Source organism: Falco rusticolus, chromosome 3, assembly GCF_015220075.1.
Source record: "Falco rusticolus isolate bFalRus1 chromosome 3, bFalRus1.pri, whole genome shotgun sequence".
Taxonomy (NCBI): Eukaryota; Metazoa; Chordata; class Aves; order Falconiformes; family Falconidae; genus Falco; species Falco rusticolus.
The window spans coordinates 67,637,595-67,655,274 of NC_051189.1; the positions used below are offsets into that span (position 1 = coordinate 67,637,595).

A 17,680-nucleotide genomic window follows, 5' to 3' on the forward strand; every position below is an offset into this window, starting at 1 on the left:
TACTTAGTTATTGTTAGACACTGAGCCCATTAATTGAGCCCTGGATCATGTAATAAATACTTAGCCACTGATAACTCTCTGCAAGATTAGAATGGTGCTTAATAAGACTTGAACAAGAGAAAAATTTAAAAACGTATTTTTCCAGACATTCACTTTCTTGGGATAATGGAAAATATCTATTTCCTAATGACAAAGATAACAACGCAAAATGTCTGACTTAGAAATGGGAAAGAATTAATTAACATACCTGTGAAATTTGGAGTAGTAAACGCCTGCTTTTTTTATTTTCTTTTGAATGGGAAAGAAGCAGAGGGCTTTAAATAATGCAAATACAGACAAATGTTAATTCACAAATGTACATGGGATATTGGTGGAAACATTGATTTTTTTCAGCTGCTTAAATTTAGCCAAAGAACCTCTTCTTTAGAAACAAAAATTAACCTCTGTTCTTTCCAGCAGCTTTGCATGTCGTAGCTTTAAGAGAATGAACCCATCCTGAACTCGATGCAGTTTGGTCTTTTCCTGCCATAGCATGAATCTTGGAGAGATTATAACCAATTTAAGCAGGATGGGAAATTCTGTTTCTAACTAGCTACAAGCAAACCGCTAAGGAACCAGCAAGGGAAAAGGAGAGGTATTCAGAATATTCTCCAGCTTGGATTACGTGTATCCTGAAAGCACTAGCAGCAGATGCTTGTGGAAGTGATTATGCACTGGATCATATGCACATCCTTCTGGCTGCCGTCACCACTTAGGCCCATTTGTAGTGTAGGAAAAAGCCCCTCCAGTCTGCAGAAAAAGGAGCTCAAAGTATATTGCAGAAGGCATCAATAATCACGGAGTTTAAAGGGGCTCAGCAATCACTCTGCTGCTGAGGGGCCCAAGCCTGCAGGACCAAAACTTTAAACAAACCACAGGATTATGGATCGTAGCCTTTCAGGGATTTCAACATTTTGCCATACTTTAATTTATAAACATAACATTTTTATGGAGAAAAGCACTCTTTTGTCCTTTTTTTGGTTGACATGGGCTGTTACTAATTAGGGCAGTTTTCTGCATTTATGTAAATAGGAGTTCTAAAAGCTTTTGCTAAATTCTGTTATTCTGTCTACCCTTTAGGCTGCAGATGCTGTTGCACAGCTCCACAGTCTACTTAACAGATCCTTAGGCACATAACACAAACGGCTTTGGAGATGCCTGCACTATATCCCCCGTGCTGCTGTTCTGTTTTTTGGGGTTTTTTTTATTTGAGAGAACTACAACAGAAGTGTTCAGGACTTTTTCCCCCAATCAATTTATTGACAGTCTCTGATTTTTCAGTACAGGGTTTCTTACTAGCTTCAGTTCTGAGTTCAGTTGTCCTGGATTTTCATTCTTCCAAGCAACTCATTCTTTCCCTGTCTGCATGTTGCTGCCTTTTCCTGCTACTGAAAGCCTAGCAGCCTTTCTCCTGTTTTCATCAAGGATCCAGGACCGTGGCAGTGACCGAGGCTCCTGCAGAGTGACTCTGCTTATTGCTTGGGCTCACTGCAGGTCAGCCCTGACAGAGGGATTTCCTCGTGCACCTGCACCAGGCTCCCAAGAGCATCTGCCGAGATGGCCAACCTGACGGTGTGCTTCCACGGATGCAGGCGTTTTTACATTGGTTGTCCAGTCGTGTAAGCTGATATTACAACCACAAGGCTCCAATGTTACAGGCTGGTACTAATTAAAAGCTGCAATTTATCACCTTCCTGCCCATTACATACAACAATATGCTCTGCTGAAAGACAGGCAACAAGGTATGTGGCTTCTTTAATTTTTAATTTTTTTAAAAACTTCATAAAAAATAAATAGGGCATCTTGGGTCTACACTTTTTAACAATGGAAAAAAAAACCAAAAACCAGTGAGGAGTCCCTAGTTCCTTCAAGTTTGTGATCCCATTTTTCACCTGTAGGAAGTGTTTTGTTCAGTCAGCGTGTCTAATTAAAAGAAAGCAAACCCTCCTCTCTCTTCTCTCCCAGTCCCAAACACCTGTTGTTAGCCAGCCTCCAGCAATGAATCTGAATGCCCTCAGTGGAGGGGGTCCATGAATTTACACTAGGGAGTATTGCTCTCTCTATGAAAAACTGTGTCTATAGCAATGACCTGCTGTTCCAGGGCAGCCACCATTAAGCCAACCTCAAAACACAAGGGAGACCATGTCAATCCTCTGGGGCATGGAGTTTTGCTCTGTTTCACAATGACCCTAGTGCAGGACTGTTGCTTGCGGATGTTTTTGCAGAGTATAAAACGCCAACTGGAGAAAAAAATCTACATTTCAGAAGTAGTTGTTCTGTGGAAATCTTGAGGAAAGAGTTAAATTTATCTTTCCTAAAGATTATGAAGCAGACCTCCAACTGGACTCACCTCTTGTAAAATGTGGGAACAGACAGTGTATCTGGATTATTGCAGAGCTGAAGCATGTGCTGCTAACCAAGATGGAAAGAAGGAATAAACAATATCTTAGTGCCGTTCCTGTTTCACAGAGAGTCATAAATGTGGGAAGAAAGTTGCTGAGCAAGGCACTAATGCAGCAAGTGGTAGAATGAATCAAGAGATAGTGCCACTTTTATAAAAACGATTCAGGGACAGACTGACTGAGCAAACAGATGGGGCTGAGACCGTTTGAATGGGAACAGATTCTTGGATTAACTGGCCATTCCCAGGGCAGCCAAATGCTATTAGTGAACCTGTATAAGAGGAGTCATCTTTTATATGGAGGGGATGAACAGTGTGAAGAATCTTATGTAGCCTGTGATTTTGCAGAGCTGCAGTGAACTAGATACCAAACAGGGATGCCAGTGGGCAGGTGCTTTGGAGATACCTCGAAGTGAGAGAAACCAAGCAGAAACCACTGCAGCCCAAGTTAACAGCACAACCAGCGTGCAGAAATTAAGTGGGAAGCAAAGGTGCCTTCTAAGACTGTATCTGGACCTCCTGTTTTCTGAATCTGACCACTGGGGCTAGATGAAAAAAACTCTGCAAAAGATTTTGAGTTTTCACAAAGTTTCATCTGAATCAGGATGAAAAGTAAACATCAGAAAATACTGAAGGTACTAACAATCTTCACTGCATAGACCAGACAGAACACTGGTTTTTAAATTGTGATTCATTTCAACCTTTCTCTTTTTGCTTTGCAAACCTCAATATGAATTAACTAAAATTAAGATAATAATTTGCAAATTTTTCCAGATAGGAACTGTCAAAACTGAGTAGGTTAGACATTTTCAAAAATTACTTCAGAGCTTCTTATATGGAGAGTTTTGGTGTTTACAAATAAAACAACCAAACAACTCTTGTAGTGCATGATATCATTTTGGACAACTTTTCATTTTCTGACCATAGCCCAGAAAATCTTCCCTGCAGAATTTGCCAGCTATCACTGCTGGCTGTTGTGGTGCAACAAGCAGTGCCAACAGCCCACGTTCAGCAGCACACAGGGTGCTCATTCAGTACCCGCCTGACCTGGCCGTGCCCCCTGCAGTATGTGCCAGCTGGGTATCTCTGTGCCAGGGCTATTTTTGGTGGCAGTACTGCCAAGGCAGTATGAAAAGGGCTTTGTTGGAAGGAGCACTAGGCCATGCGAGCCCGGTTCTCCTTGTCAAACACCTGTATAGGTATTTCCACCAAAAACAACTATAAGCATAATTTAATACAGGCTCAAATTATTGCAGTTTGCACTTGCCTCCTTAAGGTAAATGGCGACAAACCAATGTCTCCATTTTCTTTTCTTTCTGTCACAGGGAGATAAAGGCACAACTACTGTTTCATTCCTGTTCTGGTCATTGGTACCTGTGCTAAATAAATGAGAATATTTCACTTTTCTCTCCCATTTCCCATGTTTGAGTGATTTTACAAAGCACGTGGTGGGTAGTGAAGAATCAAGCCCTGTGTTCACACAGCCTGTCAGGTTCTCCTTGTCCTTTCACTCACCAGTGAAAGTGTACCAAGCTGGCTGCATCATTTATACTCAGCCTCACAGCCCAGCCAAGTACAAATAACCCATTTGTGTCACTCTTGAGAGGTTTGTGAGGATTGTTTTCTGTATCCTGAAAAGAAGTGAAACCTAATGACCTGGAAAAGTGTGTAGTGTGGGGAAGGAGGTCCCTGCCAGGTGGAGATGGCTGCAGCCAGGCCCTGAGGGGTTTGGAGAAACGTGTCAAAGGCAGCTTCCCTTCCTAAATCCTGCCAAGGAGAAGGACCTTCTGAGAAGAGTGACATTCCACCAGTGTTTGGCTCCAGTCTCTTCTTCCTCAGACTAAATGCCAGTTTATTCAGTCTTATACCATAAATCTCGTTTTCACAAAATGGGCCATACTTTTTTACTTCATTTTTCCTATTTCTCCTTCATCTCTTTTTCCTCTGATATTTTACCTGTCCCCAACACTTTATCATTACGTGATTCTACCCTTAATTATTTTTTCCTCTATAAATTTCACAACTTTGTGACAAGGCTAGCTCTAGAATTTGGCTCTCTTCTTATTCTGCTTTGCCTTCCTGCTTTTGCAAAGGGTGATCTTAAAGTATTGAAACATTGTCTGTCTCCCTGGTCAGAGAAGCATGGACTGAGCGCAGCTTTACCAGCCAGGAGCTCCTAAGCTGTAGCTCCATCTTGCCACCAGCTTGTCTTCAGTACAGCCCCAACCAAGGCAGCTGACCTTGGCCTTGCTATGAGCTTCTTGAGGGTTTGAGTTATTCTTAAAATTACAGTAGTTTATTGCAAGAAATACTAAAAAAACTTAGCCTAGTCTGAAAACCTGAGCTAGTTTTGGTTGTGTCAAGGTCTCCTAAGCAGCTCACATTTTTGTGGTCACAGGCAGTCTTTAACATCACTTTGAAGAACCACTCCAGAAATGGAAAGTTTGTGTATAATTAGTGCTCACAGGCTTCAGGGCTGTCATAAGGCTGAGGGCTATAAAGACGAAAAAGATTAGGTGTTGTTATGTGTTTCACACACACAAACCAGTATTGTCAGTCTTAATATTGAAGAGTCCTTCTGAGCTGAGGGCTGGCACACGCTGCTAGTTTTTCTGTTTGAGGGGGTTTTAATGTCTTCAGGATTGGGCCTGAACACATGTGATCTCTTCTGAACCCATGTGTTAGATTCTCCAGCCACAGCTACACACATTTGAAATGCAAAGTTAATGATTTTAACTTAATCTAGGGATCTTTATTTATGTAAGTGATTGCAAGATAATGAATCCTTATGAAAAATTTCCTTTTGTCCATTAAAAAAATATCGTGTAAAAAACCTCCAGTCTGGATATTGTTCTGTTTAGTGCAAAGAACAGATTGTTGGCATTCCTGGGTAATTCTGCTCTCTGGCAAAAGAGTGTTTCTTACGAAGTGCTCTGATGTACCAGTGCCTGAGGGCTTGTTCACATGGGAAAATTCAGTAGCACTATTCATACCTCTCCACTGCAGAATGTGAGTACCCTCATGGGAACTCAACAAGGGTACAATTATATTGTTCTAGAAAAGTCCTAAGTACCTTCACATCATTTGTCCCCAGAAAGTTAGCTACGGCACAGGTAATGCAACACACCAGAGAAAATGCATTTGGTGACATCAGACAGGACCGCTTTGTACAGCAGCTCTTCACTCATGTGGCGATACATTTACATATTTGAGACTGTTTTATCACACAGAGCATTCTGTCCCTGCTTTAAAAAAAACTCATTCTACAGAGACATTAAAACAAACTCCATGCACGTACTTATCCACACCGACTCACCCACTATTTTAATCATTGATGTTAGTTTTGCTGCACTTACACTTTTCTTCTGTAAATGCATCCTCACTCTGATCACTGCACTCAGACGGATGCTACCTGAGCAGTGACTACAGCTCTTGGTAAGCAAATGATGCGCTGAATGCTGATGGAGAGGGCTAGCGCTAGCTCAGGAAAATAAGCAAGAACAGCGTCCAGGTAATGTAAAACGATTTCACGCTTGAAAGGATATTAACAGTACCTGCTGCAGCTGCAGCTGTGAATTTCATTTGCATAGAAGAAAAACAATCTCTCTGCTGTAAGTGTAATACAATGGGTAAGAGGGATGGAAGAGCGAGAAAGAAAACACAGGCTGCCTCACATACAGCATCCCTTAGCAGTGGCTAGATATGGCCTTTGCAGTTCTGCCTTTTGCGCCTACTCTGTCGTTTGCAGTTCTCGCTGAGTGACCTGAAGCAGGTGGTATAACTCAGAGAGCGATTTCAGAGTCCTCTGGTGCCCGGCAGCGTCCATGTGCCCCGGCTCGGCACACTCCTGCACAGCCTTCTGCAGCTGCAGCTGCAGGGGGAGGGAAACCAACGGTCCTCTGAGATTTGGGGAAAACCAGCGCCGGAATATTTTGTCACAAATTACCTGAGGAAAGGAAAAAGAGCAGATTGTTGTCTTTCAGGAGGTACAGCTAAGGCCCTGCTGCTTCTCTAGGACTATCGAAATGTCATCGGAACCCAAAATGCCTCTAGCCATCCAAAGAGGACGGTATAGAAAAGGAGCATCCACAGAAGCCACACTCTAGCTGAGAAATTCCCTTCTTCTCAGGCTGCTCTTGCGCTTCTGCACAAGTGATGAAGGTGAGGGGGTGGGAGAAGCAGGCAAAAGGCCATCAGGCTGTACTCCCCCAGCCTCTCTGCTGCACTAGTGCCTCCCGCCAGCACAAGCCGGGTGAGCTATAAGACACCGCATCCCAGGGACAAGAACCCTGGGGACTCCCCTTTCCACTACATCCGCGTACTATATCTGTAGAGTGGAGCACCGCAGCCACAGCCCCCCTTGCTGCTCACACGTGAACAGCCCTGACTTCACCATTAGTAGAGACAGTAATGCCGATCCCCTGCCCCTGCTTCCTTCACTCTCCTGTCTGAGGCATTGGGCTAACAGCTGCACAGAAACACGGCAAGGAAACACTAGTGAATATAAAGATCGATTTGCGTGCCCCAGGATGGGACTTCTGAACAGGAACTGGCACTGAAATGTGGCCACATTTAAAAACCTGTCTGTCTTCATCTCACAGACTCCTAGTACATACTATGCATTTTATAGTCAATGTGATTTTACAAGAAATGGATGCATAAGGCAGCTGTGTCTACTCACTTGCAAGTTGTTATTGGCTCTCTGTGCTCCACATTTTCTGATTTTCAGATTGCATTTTGAAAAGCAATCAAAAAAATTACAATCTTCATCTCCCGTGCAGTTCTGTTCGAGGATGTCCCTCATTTTGGGTTCAAAAAAGGCCATATCCACATCAATGGCCACCACCTGTGGATCAAAACAATCCATGAGATCTGGCACAGCACAGCCAGTGGGACAGGGCTGAGCAAGCGTTCTTTGCTGCTCGCTTTTGGAAATGCTGTGCTGAGAGCATCTGCCAGTGGGGAACTGGCATCACAATGAAAGGGCTTTATTTCACTTAACTGAGCTGCACTTGTCTTATAAACACCACTTTTTAAACAAAACCAGCCAATGCTTATTACACAAGGAAAGGGGATTATTTGTGGACAAGATGCGTCCCTGAGGTCAGCTGGAATGACTTGCCTTAAACCGGAACTATCCAGCTTGAGGATTGATTTACTTGCTGTTGCAGCGTATGCAGATGGCACCCCAACCTTTTAATTATATGATGGTGCAAAATTATCCACAAGCCAGATGGTATCATTTCACAATTTGCCATTCAGACTAAACCCCTAACTTCACCACTGTGGAGAGGCGCAGTGGGATGTGCAGAATTACCTGCGCCTGGTACAGCTCCTGCAAACCTGCCATCGCATTCAGAGGGTTTGAGCCTTTTCAGCTGTAGAAAGAGATCCCTGAGATTGTTGAGAGTTGGGACTGTCCTGTTTGCTATGGTTTGACTCATTTATTGTGCATAGTTCTTGTTCTGCCTGTCCAGAAATACGGTCCATAACAGAGTCCAGCCAGCAGCTGGTTTCAGCTGAAAAAGCAAGGACTGGAGGGATCAGTCAGTTTTCACCCTGACACAAGGCTTGCAAAACAGTGACCACGCAGCACAAAGAGGTCTGCAGAGCTGCTGCCCGTGCTGGGTTTGAGACCGCTCTGGGGGCTAAGGGCTGTAGTCTCAGTTTCTGCCAGTGTCACTCCACCCATGAATACTTCACTTAAAACAATCACAGCAATAAACAGGGAAAAAAAGGGAGCCAGCTACGAGATGGCAGCTGGTTGACATGAGACAGACTGTGGGTGACCACAGTGAACGAAGCCTGCTTTCAGCGTGATGGATGCAGCAATCAGTGTACATTCAGAGCTGCACTTAACGCTTGACAGCCAGGGTCAGAGATGCTCCCTTGAGGCTGACACACGTTTCCACAGAGGGAAACATCTGGGACCAGGGCAAAGCAGAGTTACTTGGGCTCAAACGATAGTCTCATTTTTAAGAGTTGACCTCCCAAATAACAGGGAAGCTGAACTGTGTGGCTGGAGCAGCAGCTGGATCAACCCCAGGAACTAAAGATGTCTGGTCTGGTAGAAGGCCAAATAAACCTTCCACAGTCAAAAGAAAGAACATGGTCTAATCTTCATTTTATTCTACTCCTTTTTCCCCAGGGAAAAATCTTTAAAAGATGAGGCATAGCTTAAAAACTCAAGTATTTTTAAGCTTCTTGGAGAGCTTGATGATGATGATGTAGCCTAAGGAATTTCACACGTTTGGACAGGCAAATTCTTTTTCTTTTCTTCTTTTTAAGCTTTCTGCAGTTTTCCTGTTTGCTTCTTTGCAGAAGAGACAGTAAAAGTGGTGCAGGGTTTCCCTGGTCCTAGGGTTGCTGCATCAGCTCCCGGGTAGGGTCTCTGCCAGCGCTGAGCACCTTTGACAACCTGATCGATTGCTCCGCTAGGAAAAACAGCCCTGGTTCCCAAATGTGTGGCTGCCAAAGGGTTCAGTGGTTTCACTGAAGTTAATCTGTTATAAAAATGTGTGGGCATCCAGCCAGATCCTGTGATGATGGATCTGGGTGACACTCTACCTGTGAACAGCTACATTTTGGTGGGGTTTGTTATGATGGTAACAAAGGAGGGTACCTAAGGAAACACAGGAAGGACCCGACTTGGCTCCTGACCTGATTTAGAGTCATGTTTAAGGTGCTGTAATCTTTCTAGTTCTCTCTGAGGTGCTGGTAAAAGAGGAAGTTGTCCCAGAGCGCTGTATATTTACCCAGACATCCTTCCCACTCTGCACCTTATGTATCTCCATCACAGCTTAAAATTCCCGTGGATGATCTACCAGGCAGTGATCTCTCCCCTCTGTGCTGCAGGAACACCATGTGAAGGCTGGAGTGAGAGCTGGAGGCTTACCCCAACCATTTGAAAACAATCCTCAAAGTAAAACTGTTGTTCTCCAGCACATTTCTTTGGGCATTAGCAGTCTCGTTACTGGGCTGAGGAACAGTGGTACTATTATGGGTGCTTATATATATTATCCTATACAGAGCACAAAAAACAAGCAAGTGAAAAAATTGCTTAAAACAAACATAATGGACAAAAAAGAGGCTGCCTTGCTGTGCGCCGTTCTGGCACTGGTTCGTAAAACCACATAGAGTTTCTGCTTGTCACTCTCCTTCCTTCTTCACCGACCAGAAGCTCTCCCTGTCCCATCCCTGTCCCGGTCCACATCCTTGCCACCCTGCAGCTTTCTGACTGTGTGTACCTCCTGCCTCCCAGCCCAGTGCAGTGATAACAGGCGATACCAATGAGCTGTAAGTAATATACAACTAGGAAGTCCATGTGTAAGCAACAACTTCTTTTTCTTAATTAGTTCTCCTAGAAAATACTAAATTGCTTTCCTTTACTAGAAGGTGACTGTCGTCTCTTTGGACCCCAGAAGTCACAGGATCCCGGAGAGGTAAGCCTCACCAGGACTCATAAGGGAAGACGTAGCCAATATTCTTTCTCTTTTCCTAAATGAACACTCTTTTCCTGTAAGTAGGCTGTAAAACAGATGCTCTGGTGTGTGCTCAGCCCCACGCAGTCACAGCTCTGCATAACTGAAAAAGATGGGCAACGCCTCCAGGAATCCCTGCCATACCTCACTGCCTAAATACTGGTACGTTTGTTTTAGTTACTTGCTGTAGCTCCTCACCCATTCCCTGTTCAGCTGCTGTATTGCACCTGAATAAACAACGGGAGGGAAGGGAAGGGTGAAGGGGAAGCACTTTAATTGCTTTTAATGGCTAAATGTCTAGGCAATGTTTGCCTAGTACTCTGAAGATGTGAGTGTTACATTAACACTCAGTGAGTACTGGAAACCGCATTAAAGCCCCTGGAAATGCTTTACATCTACTCAGAGTGCAGAAACTCCACTGATGTCACTGCAAATTGTGAGCCTGGTTTAAACACTACTGCACAGTGTCTCCAGTCTGTACACACAATTCCCACCAAAACCAGTGGAATTTCTGCCCGCAGAATGAATGCAAGATACATGCAGCAATGTGGTGCTCGGCTACGTCACTACTTATAAAACATGCAGAGCTATTCAGGTCTGAGTTACAGCTGTACAATGAAAAGTCAGAGCGTAACACTACCAGGGAGTTTCATGTCACTGTCCTTGGATGGCTTCCAGACCAGATAAGCTGAACACTGCAGCATAAATGTGTGTGTTGGGATGTGGTGAGTTCCCCTTGTATCAGGCCAGACAATTCAGTTTTGAAATTCAAACAGGTTTTCCTTTCAGCATCACTACCAGAAATAGTTGCTGTGACTCAAATTGCAGCTTCACTTACAGCTTTTGAGATCTCCTTGCTTTCAGGAGGTATCCCTCACTACATCCAGGGGACCCTGTCGGTACTGATGCCTTTAAGGAGGTGAAATAAATCAGAACTAAGCAAGCAGTCCTCAAAACGAGCAGCAGGATTAGTGCTTTGAAATGTGGCTGCACATATTACAAAGGGGAAAAACAGTAGAGAATCTCCCAACGCTTGTAAATGCATCAGTTTTGCAAAAACTTAGCCAAAAGTTGTATGAGGAGGGAAGTGTCGTTTTTACACAGCCATTTTCAGACTAGAATTTGACCTCAAATTGCTGTAACGCCCCCCCAAAGACCCAACTTACTGTAAGATCGTGCCTGATAGCGAAGTTTTCTGGTTTGATGTCACACAGGTGAAGTCGGTGAGAGAAGTCATTGTCAAAATGCTGCACCATGTCCAGAAAGCTGAGTGCAATGTCAGTGATGGCTTTCACCCTGCTTCTGTGGCCAGCAAGGGAGAGACCAACCACATTTTCCAAGGGAAAAAGAGTTTTGTGCCAGGCATGTCCAGCTGTGAGATACTCCACAGCATAAAAGTGTCCACAAGAGCCAATAATTCGCAGCACGTGTTTGCTGAAGTCCTGCAGCAAACTGAAGTAGATATATTCTTCCTGCTGGAGCAAGGACCACATGCTGGCCACCTGTGCTTTCCAATGTGGTCCCTTCTTCCTCATCCAGAGGGGCCCCATGGTATTGTTAGATAGTTCCAGCCCCAGGACATTTTTGACCTCCAAGGCTACCATCAGCAGAAGCTCTGTTTCAGGAAAATCCTCTGTTTCCACCTCCTCCAGCATACTGAGATGCTGGTAGCTGGAGAAGATTTCCTTTTTGGATTTCAGGATGATGGGCTGGCCTCTCCAGTCAGCCTGGATAACCTTCTTACCTCTGTCATAGTAAAGGCAGTGTTTGTACACCAGCTTCTGTGCCACACACAGGTCTTCACAGAGGTCGCCAGTCAGGGCTCCGCTGCTGTAGTCAAGACACTGGAGTGAAAGAGTAGAAAATTCATAGCAGGACCATACACCCACAGACCACACAGAAGAAAGGCAAGCAATCAGCAACGGTCCTAAGCTCGAGAGGTCTGCAGTAGTCATGGTACTGCAAGCACACACCTTGTACAACTGATCAGATGTTTTTTTCAGAAGAAGTCTCTAGAGAACTTTCACTAGGCAGAGTCTTGCCTCAAAACTGGGATTCTTGGATGGTAAAGGACAGGCCTTTGGGGGGCAAGGAAATGGACCAGATGACCTGCTACTCTTAAATTCTTGACACATATGAATTCAGTGAGACAAGCTTTGAACACAGTTGGCTGTGCTATGTTAAGATTCTGGGCTGTAACACCCTAAGGCACAGGAGATAACTTGCAGTGTAATGCAGGATCTCTGGAAGGTTCAGGGCAGCATAACTTTGACATCCCCACTTAAGCTACAGGAAAACCCATGGGCAGATTGATTGCGGGGACCTTCCACAGGCCTGCAAGTTTCAGCCTTGCACTCCACATGCGCTGAATGGAGCTGTAAGAACCTACTTCTGCACTACCAGGAAACAGAGGTTGTGCTCAATGCCTCTTGGACCAAGAAATTTCAGAATTTTAAAATATGTAAATGCTGTAAGACAAAATGACTTTTCAGTTCTTATATATAATTATCAAAAATGACATTTTAATATCAATTGCTTAAATATTTTTTTTAATTGGGGAAAAAAACAGCCTGTGGAAACATGGGAACTGCTGCTTCATAGTTAAGTGGTTACTACAAATTCGTATAAGAACTGCAAGGATTCCCCCATCAGTCCTTCCCTCAACCCATAATTGTTTCCATACCATCACTTCCAAAAGTGTAGGCAATCAATACATTCCTATGGGCATTCAGAAGTGCAGCTGCAGGGACTGCTTTGGGCGAATCAGTAGAGGGGATGATCAGAGGTCTCTGGTGAAAGGGGAATAGACTGTGCTGATGTTGAAAGCCAAACATCTGGGAGGAGGTCTCAGCCTTCTTCATTGCTTTCTGGCATTTGAACCTTCATTTAATCAAGTTGGCAGCTCCCCCTGCATGTGGAGTACTTGCAACGGCTGCCTGAGCCCCACCTCAGTTGTGACTTGCTGTTACACACACAAGAAACACGATCATAAAATGCAGGTGATATATTTTATTAGGACGGTGTCTAAGGTGTGCACCAGAGGAATATCTTCTGATGCCAGGCAACATTCAGAGTCCAAACTTAAACAGCACACTGGGGAATGGGTGGAGGATTAAGTCCAAAATCCAGGAACAGTGATAAACTGACTAAAATAGCCCACTGAGGGCAGTTCAGATGGGCATAAAATTTATTTATACTCTGATGTTCTCAGAGCCCGCGTGAGAACATTCAATGCCAGCAAGGAGAGCCAGGTGGGCAAACTCTAGCATGAGCGTTCTGACCCTGAGTCCAGGGTGATGTACACGTGTGAAACGCACACTGCAACCGCAGCCACATCAGGATGGCCAAGCAGACTCACCGGGCTGTCCACAGACTTTAGAGCATGCAGATCAATGCTTTTGAAAAGCTAATCCTATGAATGTAATACACATTTATTCTCCCTATCTAAGTAGGAAATTTAATTTTCTTAACAGAAGCATTTTAACAGTTCTTGGCATCTGGAACTCTAAGCGATTTTAGAAAGATGATTAAAAACAGAAGGAATTTTGGGGGGGTTCTTTGGAGCGTAAGCCTAGTCACATTTAAAATCATTGATCTCCTGTTGAGATGACCACAACCTAGCTCTTCTTCTGCTACAGTAAGAGAATATAGAACTTAGTCCTGTAATTGGGTCCACATGTGGACAATTCTACTGTGGTCCACCAAGTTTGCTCTTAGACAGTCTGTATACATGGACCTCCTGCATCTAGAAGAACACACACCCAGAAGACCTGTAGTCAAACATGGAGCTTATTTTCTTGTATTGCCATCACGTCATTCTTAATGGCATTATTGAGAAAAAGTAGTTGTGGAAAAAGCAGTCTCATTTACATTTCCTAGACATAGGAGGTGAGTCACTTTTTAACCTGGCCGCTGTTTAGGACTTGTCCGCTGTTCCAGTGGAACCCATAGAACTGTGATTATTAACCTGGTGTCTGACAAATGGTCTCTGAATTGGATTCTTCTTATGCTGAATTTGCGCAGTGATTTGCAAGCTGGGATCTGTGAAAGAGGACTTGACCAAGGAGTTCCCTGTCTCTCCGTAATGAAACACAGATCAGCCTTCCAGAAGTACCCTTCTCTACTGGTCACTAAAGCAAGCAAGAATTTCAAAACTGCTTCCTCAAGTAAGCAATCAAGAAGTTTGAACAATTTTCAAGGTGTCCCTCTCTCCTCACAGAAAGTAGTGAGTTGTGAGTCACTCCATGGCTTTAAAAATCTTCTCAGTTTCCTGTTCATTATGACCTAGAAGGTCAGCAAAGAGTGACTGCACCTTCACATACTCGCCACCCCCCCTCCATTATTCCAGCTTTTAGTGTTTTGCGTTTGCCATAAGCATAGTACACTAAGTAAAGCTTAGCTCCACAGCCCTCCCACTATAATCCTTATTTTTTCAGCCCACAGATGATATTTGTGTTTTTATTCCCTCTCTGTTTCTCCTCTCCATCTTCCCCTCCACCAGCCTTAGAAAGACAGACATCAGAACTGAATGCTGTTGTCCAGTGCTGCGAAGACAGCCAACAGCCCTTCTCTAACTCTAGGAGGGATCTAGATTTGGATCTAGATCCAAAAATCCTAATTTTTGGAGACATTCAGAGATAATATAGATCTTTTAGGTACAGTCTGCACTGGTAGTTCATGTTGAAGCAATTATCTGATCCCTACATACTTTCCAAAGTCATAGACTTTTACAAGACAGTCTTCCATCCTATTGGCATAGCTTGTACTCTTGTGCTCCCCAGTGTACTAGCTTGCATTTTACCATATTAAAACATATTTTGGTGGACTGAAAACATTTAACCAGGTGATTCAGATTACCCTGCCATGAAAAGATGGTCTGTTTATTATTTACCAACCAAGGAGTCTTTGCGCTAACTGCAAACTTCACCATACAAGATTTTGTATCATAGCAATGACTGCCAATAAAAAGAAGAAACAATTCCCCAAAGAAATCTGCCAGAAATGGTTCTCCACACCGCCATCCTTGTCTTAATGACTGCATTTTGAGATCTGTCGATGAGACAGTTTTAAATCTATCTAGTGAGTGCCCTTTGAATGGCACCAAGTGCCAGGCTTTTAAAAGTAAAATATGAAAGTGATACTAAGCCAAAAGCCTTGTAGAAAAGCAGCCATACAACACAAAAATGCAAACACAAGCATGATTTGGACTTGCTCATTTGTGTGTTTAAAACTAGCTACATAATTTTTTATATCCTTACTAGACTTTTAAGTTCAAAAAGCAGGATTTAAATTAATGTAAAAGTTTAAAGTCATGTAAACCACGCTAAGGATTTATATAAATTCAAATAACTTACTGTGTACCACCACCACTTTTGTGTAGATCAGGCCTGAGACTGAGTCCTGCCTTGTTATCAAGTAATTCTCCTGTGTAAATGCAATACTGCGCAAGGTTCTGGAAGGCATCAAAATTAATTGATTTATCCAGAGAAAACAGAAATTGATTGCTATGAGGTAGGTGTGTTCAGTGTAAATGAAGATGAGACCAGCATTAGGAAAGAGTTAGTGGTTTCTTTGAGAGTTGCACGCATCTGCACAGACGTATATTTCACTCGGAAGAAGGAAATCTTCAGAAATATCACTCGCAAGGGTATACAACCATGTAATTTTTACCCTCTTGCTTAAAATATCTCATATTATATCCTACTGAAAGCATGACAGATGATTAGTAAAATATTTTTTTATCAGAAATTGGATTTTGCTTAATAAAAGGCATGAGACTCAAACTATCAGATTATTTGTCTTGTAGATCAATTGCACTTTCCATAACTGCAAAACTCATGCCATTCTCAGAAGATGTATGGAGACTTATTTCAGGGCTGATGAAGATAAGCTTATTTTCTAATCGTTCCACTAAAAGGACAATCTTTTTCTAATGTCATCTGGGAAAACTGTCGCTTACAAACCTGAATGATACTATTGCAGACTCACCTACAGAAACAGATGGGCACAGCGATCTCAGCCACTCTTCCTCTGGAAGGAGGATCTGAAAGCTGAGCTACCACACAGTACCAGAGACAACTTTCCAAGCTTGTGTCTGAGACCTGATCCCGGCCTGGGCGTTCGTCATGCCCTATGCTCTCCAAACTGAAGAACAACAAGAAGTCTCCCTCCGTCTGTTTACTGGTAGAGTGTGATGGCAAGGGCCTGGATCTCCCTCGGCTTGGCAGCTCCTTGCACCTCCGCACCTCTGTGCTCCTGCCAGCCCCATACAGAGCAGGCAGGGCTTGTTACTCCAGCTGCAATCCTGAGCTCAGCTGTACTTCAAGCTGACTGCTGGGGTAAAGAAACTAGCTCTCATTGCCATTAAAAACAGGGTGTCAGGACCACTGCCCTATAGTTTCTCTTCCTTTATTATACAGAATTTAGGGAAAATCTACAGCAAGTTTTTGCTTGCTGCAGTAATAGATTATCGAATTTCCATTAGCACTCCTCCTTTCCCACCTGAACATTGGCACTACAAACACCTCAATGAAGAAACAAAATTAAACTTCAAGCATTAACCCACGCTGCTCCTCTTCTCGAAGTGTTTCCGACACAATTCTAAATCTGTTTCTTCTTCTTTTTTTTTTTAAGGGAGATTTTAATGAGTATTTGCAAATCCTTTCTTGAATTTTGAGTAACTGCATCCTAAATGCCAGCCCCTGCCAGCCGTAAAGGAGGCGTTACAAGCTGCGTGGCATTTCTGAAAGACGGCTTTTGTACAAACACCTTTTCGGCTAAATAAAAACAAAAACAAGAACGGAAAAATAAACAAACAAAAAAGACAAGCTGGAGGAAGGCTTCCCCCGGCTCCGGAGCGTGCGGGATGCCGAGCTGCCCCTTCCCAAACGCCGGGGAAGCGCCCCCGCCGCCACGCCGGGACCGCCCGCTGCCGGCACCTGCCCGAGCCCGGGGGGGGAGCGGGGCAGCGGCGGAGCGGGGCGGGCAGCTCCCGTCCCCCCGCCCGCCGGGGCGCTCCGGGACCGCGCCGGGGATGCGGCACCTCCGGCGGACGGGGCCGGGCCGGAGCTGCCCGGGGGACGGCAGCCCTGAGGGACTGCGGGCGCCTCGTCCTGCCGGGCAGCCCCCGAGGGATGCCCCGCGTCCCGCCGGGGCACGTACCAGCCTCGCCAGGATCCGGTGGCTTTTCTCGTCCGTGCAGCGCTCGGAGAAGACGCTCCTGTGGAGGAGGAAGAGCAGGGCGCTCACCACCACCCAGCAGGCAGCCCAGAGGAGGAGGAGCGCCACGGTGCATCGCCGCCAGATTTTGAGCCGCAGCCGCTTGAAGCCCGCGATGCCCCTCATCGTCGCGCCCGGGCTGGGCTGGCGCGGCCGCTTCAGCCGCTGCGGCCCCGAGCGAACGGCGGCGACCGGGGCCGCCGCGCTCCCCCCGCCGCACGCCTGTCCCGCTCCCCGCCGGCGCCCATCGCCACACGCCCGCCGCCTCCCCCCGCCCCGCCGCCGGGCTGCCCGCCGCCGCCGCACCGGCCCCCTCCCGCCCCCGCCCCCGCCGCCGCCCCCTCGCCGGGCCGGCGCTGCCCTGGCGGAGCCCCCAGCGCCCCTTTTGAATGGAAGCCACGTAGTTCCGCCGGCTTTTGTCCGCTCCCCCGGTGCCAAGCGGCCCCTGCCGCCACTTGGCGGCTTCTACCCGCGCCCCCCCCTCCTTCCCCCTGAGTTTCCCACCCGAGAGTAAAGGGGTGATGAAGGGCGATGGGGGCGG

At 45.3% G+C, this 17,680-nt stretch overlaps 1 protein-coding gene across 1 annotated transcript; it reads right to left on the reverse strand.

The window, feature by feature from the left end:
* Positions 1-1,776: 1,776 nt before the first annotated feature.
* On the reverse strand, positions 1,777-17,370 carry DIPK1C (divergent protein kinase domain 1C). Its single transcript, XM_037382281.1, has 4 exons — positions 17,083-17,370; positions 11,088-11,765; positions 7,122-7,286; positions 1,777-6,386 (listed from the first exon to the last, which is right to left on the reverse strand). The coding sequence occupies exons 1-4, from the start codon at positions 17,263-17,265 to the stop codon at positions 6,171-6,173; spliced, it is 1,242 nt and encodes a 413-aa protein (XP_037238178.1). The 5' UTR covers positions 17,266-17,370; the 3' UTR covers positions 1,777-6,170.
* Between the last annotated feature and the right edge of the window lie 310 nt (positions 17,371-17,680).

Excerpts from the sequence above, each read along its gene's own strand:
- DIPK1C (XM_037382281.1), bottom strand. The coding sequence starts at position 17,265 with ATGAGGGGCATCGCGGGCTTCAAGCGGCTGCGGCTCAAAATCTGGCGG. Across the intron at positions 11,766-17,082 it reads ACCGGATCCTGGCGAGGCTG|TGTCTTGACTACAGCAGCGG; the intron begins GTACGTGCCCCG and ends CTTTCACTCCAG. Across the intron at positions 6,387-7,121 it reads GAGCCAATAACAACTTGCAA|GTAATTTGTGACAAAATATT; the intron begins GTGAGTAGACAC and ends TCCTTTCCTCAG.